The sequence below is a fragment of the Neopelma chrysocephalum genome, unplaced genomic scaffold, assembly GCF_003984885.1.
Source record: "Neopelma chrysocephalum unplaced genomic scaffold, ASM398488v2 Primary Assembly neopelma1_119, whole genome shotgun sequence".
NCBI classification, from domain to species: Eukaryota; Metazoa; Chordata; class Aves; order Passeriformes; family Pipridae; genus Neopelma; species Neopelma chrysocephalum.
This window is the reverse complement of record NW_020897781.1, coordinates 3,081,713-3,087,233: the sequence shown is the minus strand read 5'-3', so window position 1 is coordinate 3,087,233 and position 5,521 is coordinate 3,081,713. Positions and strand designations below refer to the sequence as shown.

The window sequence follows — 5,521 nt, the reverse complement described above, 5'->3', positions numbered from 1 at the left end:
CTTTTAAGTCTCTCTCACATGGCAAGCAATCTATTAGCATATAAGTATTCCCAGTTAGTTTTCCATGAATTCCAGTTTCATTAACTTACTTAAAGAATGTGCCAATAGCAGAATAAATATTGTGACCCTCTGTGAGCAGAAAACCCACTAAACTGTGACAACAAAACAAGAAGAATACCCCTAGTTTTTCCACTGAAAAAGCAGCAAGCTGGAACACTCTACTACGGATCAAAAAAGCACTTGGGCTACAACTGCAAAACTTATTAACTCTGGAAAAGAAAGATGACAGTGAATCAAAGAGTGAAGTGGAAATTCTTGAATTTCAACTCTGGCATTGCCTTACAAGCTGATTTATTTTAAGAATTCACAATCAGAATCTGTATATTTTTAAAGACACATCTCTAAGTCTTTTAAGATTAACCATAATAAATCCACTGATGTTTATGAATTGAACAAAAGACACAGCACAATGTAGGTTTGAACTGTTTATTTCACATCACATGTCCCATACCGAAGTTTCTTCAGTTAGAAGTTCCTAGAAGAAAATGAAATAAACATTGTTGTTACAAACCAATTTGCTTCAACAGCTCCAAGTAAATATTTTTGAGCAACTGTGTAATCTTCCTATAAATACAACGTACACACTGTCATCCTAAAAGCTGGATTTGGGTACGGAAGTTACCCCTGCAAGAGTTAGAGGATAAGATAAACATACATACTTGGAAACAATTCCATCATTTTTTGCCAGGCGCAGAATGGAGTCGTCTGATTCACCCTTTAAGAAACAAAATAAAAATATTCTGAAGTGTCCAAATAATTGCTGACACACACTGAAAAGAGAGGCAGCTGCAGCAGTTAATGCTGGCAGGGAAATGCACAATGCCTTCCACAGATCCTTACATTTTATAGACAGATTAGCGTTTTCAAAATAAACTGTTAATTCTTTGTCATCCTTAAGGATAAGAAACAGTTTTAACTTGATAAAATACACATTTGCATTTACAAGATATACTTTTGGGTAAGTGGACTTGTGATGAACTCTAAGAAGCTTCACACCACGTTTAACAACTTGAAGTCATTGTAGTATCCTCTCAAATAATTGTAAACAACAGATAAAAGCCAGATATTCAGTGTCTTGGTACATTCTCAAAACAAATCACTTTCATCCTTCAGTGATTTAAAAAAATAAACATACATAATTCTACAAACCAAAGTATTAAGAAAACAAACAAACAAGAACCCAGAAGAAACTGATTATTCCAACTTAAACTGAGGCACTGGCACAGGTTGCCCAAAGAAGCTGTGGCTGCCCCATCCCTGGAAGTGTTCAAGGCCAGGTTGGATGGAGCCCTGAGCATCCTGGTCTAGTGGAAGGGGTTCAAACTGAATGATCTTTAAAGTCCCTTCCAACCCCCAACCGTTCTGGGATTCTATAAATTTGTTCACACTTCCCTCTTGTCTTCTGTTACCCCCACAAAAGTTCTTGCTTGAGAATGAGCTAAAGGCACATTGTGTTTTCAGGGCCAAATATACATCTCATTATTACTAATCAACATGTAAGGAAGCAGAATGATTTTGTAGGTGAGGAAAGCACTCACCATCCTCCGGATTGGGCCGCAAATGGCGTAAGTCTTGAACTGGCCGTTCACTCTGCCTGTCACCTTGTCAACCTGTAATTACAGCCAAGTTACTGCACACAGATTCTTATAAGGTTTTATGCTCCTCCATCACACTTGCAAAGTTAAAAACTGCAGAAAAACACTTGCAGTGTTGAGCAAGTAAACTACAGAAACTCCGGGCAAATACTGAAGTTGGAAGGTCAACTACAGATGATCTTTGCACAGCAAATTTATAGTTAATTCCATAGTGCAGATATAAAATTTATTGGATCACACAGAGTAACAAGAAGTGGTAGCTAAAAGAAAAAAAATTGAGTTCTGTACAAAGTTCAGTGTAAAGTCTGCTTGTGGATTTTTCCTACTTTTACAATTTTTTTTCATGTTTCTTTTAACTAAGGTCAGTACCCTGGAAAACTGAACTGAAGGGTGGAAGGGGACAGACTTGTTACATAGTTAGGAAAATGCCCAAGTTGAGAGACATAAATTGTCTCACTTTCTCCAGCTGCTGAGAAATTTAACAGGAAAAAAGACTAAACAATATAAATCATGAAATTAAACAGTGTGGTGAACCCTATAATTCCAGGTGGATTTGTTTCCACATTCTGCTCATCTCTGATCCTTTGAAAACAAGAAATAGGGATCACTGAAGGAATGAAACATGGTGAACAAGGAAAGTATTTGCCTTAACATTTACAGGAAATCACAAACAGAGCACTTTTTAAAGTCAGCTAACACAAGAGACTCAGATGTTTTAAAAAAATGGGAACGTGGCCTTGTGGTCTCCTATTCAAGAACTAAATCAAGCTCTACAGCTCATAAGCTACAGGAACACTCTGTCTACAGAAATTCTGAAAGGTGAAAAGCAACAAACAAATGGGAAAAAAAAACCCAAATCATGCTAAAAGGAGCTTAAATTAACCAGGGCCCACGTGCATTAACTGGGAACCTGCAGGAGTCAAGGTCTACTGTGGCTTTCTTTAGTGAATTATTTGAGATGCATCACATGCTGTTTTATTTCTCAACTTCTATCAGAAGTTTAAAGGTGTAGCTCTCTCATCACATGTTAAGAAACTTACCTCAGAAATATTTATCTGAATGGAAGCATGATCCTTGGCACCAATGATTCGGTTGCTAGCAGAGCTAAGGAATAAAACAAGATATATTTAAAAAAAAAGAAAACAGACCGTAACAATGACAAAAAAAGCTACTAAAGCCAAGGCTACAGGCAAATTAAAACTACTCAAGAAATGTAGGCAGTAACAGTTTACGCTGTTTTAAGTACATTTAAAGGAAACTTTCACTTGGTGGCATCATGCAGGTCTTGAAAACACAGACTATTATTTTTTTTTCTAAAATGCAAAAGATGCAGCAATCAAGGTAATTCAAAAGACTGTAGTTTCTATGCCTTTTTCATTGGAAGCCATTACAGCTGTCAAAGACACTCAAGTTGCAAATCCTCAGAAATCCCAGATAGTAAATAATATTTGACTTAACGTAATAAAGTGCACAGAAATGGTTTATTTGTAATATTTTTTTAACATACGCACACTTTTAGAAGTTTCCTACTGACCATTTACTACAATACCAAAATTATAGTTATGATGTGCTATTAGGATATGTGATTATTTAACAGGTTCACTACCACAGCTTGCAACAGTCACAGAAACGCTTGTGTGCTACAAACACACAGTTATACTTCTGATGTGAAACATTTTAGGAAGAAATTCTTCCCTGTGAGGGTGGTGAGGCCCTGGCACAGGTTGCCCAGAGAAGCTGTGGCTGCCCATGCCTGGAAGTGTTCAAGGCCAGGTTGGACAGGGCTTGGAGCAACCTGGGCTAGTGGAAGGTGTTGCTGCAGGGGGTTGGAATGAGATGAGCTTTAAGGTCCCTTCCAGCCCAAATTGTTCTGTGATTCCATTGTTGTCACCCTAATTACAGCTGGCAGTTTTGGAACAGGAGACGCAGAGCGTTCTCAACTTTAGTCTTTGCTTCACGTATTTTACATAAGGTACTTAAAAATACAGAAACTGACAGTAAACATTCCCCACCACCCCCGATACTCGCTGCTACAAGAAGCCTCTTTGCAGAGGCTGCAGCCGCCTCGGGTCCATTCCCAGCCCCGGCCCCTCGCGGGCCCCGCTCACCATTTCCGAGGAACATAAAGGTCCACGAACTCCCCGGCGTCGTTCTGCATCTCGTCGGGATCCCCGCTGAGGCACTAAGCAGCAATACCTGAAAAAATCATGGAATATCCTGAGCTGGAAGGGACACACAAGGACCACCCAGTCCAACCCCTGGCCCTGCACAGACACTCCAACACTCCCACCATGTGCCCGACAGCGAAACGCTCCCTGAGCTCTGTCAACCTTGGTGCTGTGCCCACTGCCCTGGGGAGCCTGGTCAGTGCCCGACCACCCTCTGGGGGAAGGACCTTTTCCCGAAACCCAACCTAACCCGCCCCCGACACAGCTCCAGCCGCTCCCTCGGGTGCTGTCGCTGGTCACAGAGAGCGGGGCTGCCCCTCCCGGGGAAGCGGTGAGGTGGTGCCGGAGCCCGGCTGAGCTCCCGGGCCGCGCCCCGGAGCCCGCACACCGCGGGCAGAACCCCCTCAAAGCCCCCTCAGAGCCCCTGGGAGCCCCCGGTCCCGGAGCGGCGCCGCCATCGCTCCCACCTCGCGCGCGGCAGGGGCGGAAAGGGACGGGCGGGGCCGGACACGGAAACACGCGCGAGGCACCGGGAGCGCTTCCGGTCCGCCCCTGGCGTCACCGGGATCGGGGAGCGGGCACCCGTCCCCGCAGGGATGGGCTGACCCACCACCGCCCCCGGCACCGCTCGGGCTGTGTCCCCCCGGCTGGGGATCACGGAATGGGTATCCGTCCTCTCAGGGATGTGTGTGGGGGGGGTGTGTCCCCCACCCATCGCCCCCGGGACCGCTCGGGCTGTGTCCCCCCGGCTGGGGATCAGGGAGCGGGGGGGTCTCTGTCCCGTTCCCCCTCCCCGGGGTCACAGCGCCGCTTACCTGCGGGGACTGTCAGGAGACGTTCCGAACCCACGTGGGTGCGTTGCTGGGGCACCCGCGCCAGGGGACCCTGCCTTGGCTCGGGGTGATCCTCAGAGGTCCCTTCCAGCCCGAACTATTCTGTAATCCCGTGGCCAGACCACCCCCGGGCCCCCTCATGGAAGACCCTCATCCCGAGCTTCCAGAGAGGGTCCAGCGGGCGCCACAGTGATGATCTCTCTTAGGAGAGGCTGCAGGAGCTGGGCCTGCTTAGTCTGGAGAAGATGGAGAGGGGATCTCATTAGTGCATATAAATATCTCCAAGGCACCTGTGAAGAGGATGGTAGTGATGGGACAAGGATTAAGGGGTACCAAATTAATGACTAAAAAGTGAGAGGGGAAATTTAGGTTAGATATTAGGAAGAAATTCTTCCCTGTGATGGTGGTGAGGCACTGAAACAGGTTCCCCAGAGAGGTTGTGGATGCCCCAACCCTGGCAGTGGCTCGAGGGCAGGCTGGATAAAGCCTTGAGCAACCTGGTCTAGTGGGAGGTGTCCCTGTCCATGGCATGGCATGGCATGTCCATGACTCTCTTAACATTTTATGATTCTGTGGTACCAGACTCTTTTCAGAGGTGCCCAGTGACAGGACGAGGAGCAACGGCTATAAAGAAAAACACCACTACCTGAGGAATAACTTTTTGACACCAAGGGTGGCAGAGCCCTGGAACAGGCTGCCCAGGGAGGTTGTGAAGTCTCCCTCTCTGGAGACATTCCAAACCCACCTGGACATGTTCCTGTGTCACCTGCTCCAGGTGGATGGACTGGATGATCTCCAGAGGTCCCTTCCAACCCCAACCATTCTGTGATTCCAGAACGAGACATTTGGTTACAAAACATGTACG

At 45.8% G+C, this 5,521-nt stretch overlaps 1 protein-coding gene across 1 annotated transcript; it reads right to left on the bottom strand.

The window, feature by feature from the left end:
* Window positions 1-472: 472 nt before the first annotated feature.
* On the bottom strand, window positions 473-4,402 carry RPS21 (ribosomal protein S21). Its single transcript, XM_027697516.1, has 6 exons — window positions 4,291-4,402; window positions 3,764-3,851; window positions 2,696-2,759; window positions 1,599-1,670; window positions 720-775; window positions 473-535 (listed from the first exon to the last, which is right to left on the bottom strand). The coding sequence occupies exons 2-6, from the start codon at window positions 3,811-3,813 to the stop codon at window positions 526-528; spliced, it is 252 nt and encodes an 83-aa protein (XP_027553317.1). The 5' UTR covers window positions 3,814-3,851; window positions 4,291-4,402; the 3' UTR covers window positions 473-525.
* Between the last annotated feature and the right edge of the window lie 1,119 nt (window positions 4,403-5,521).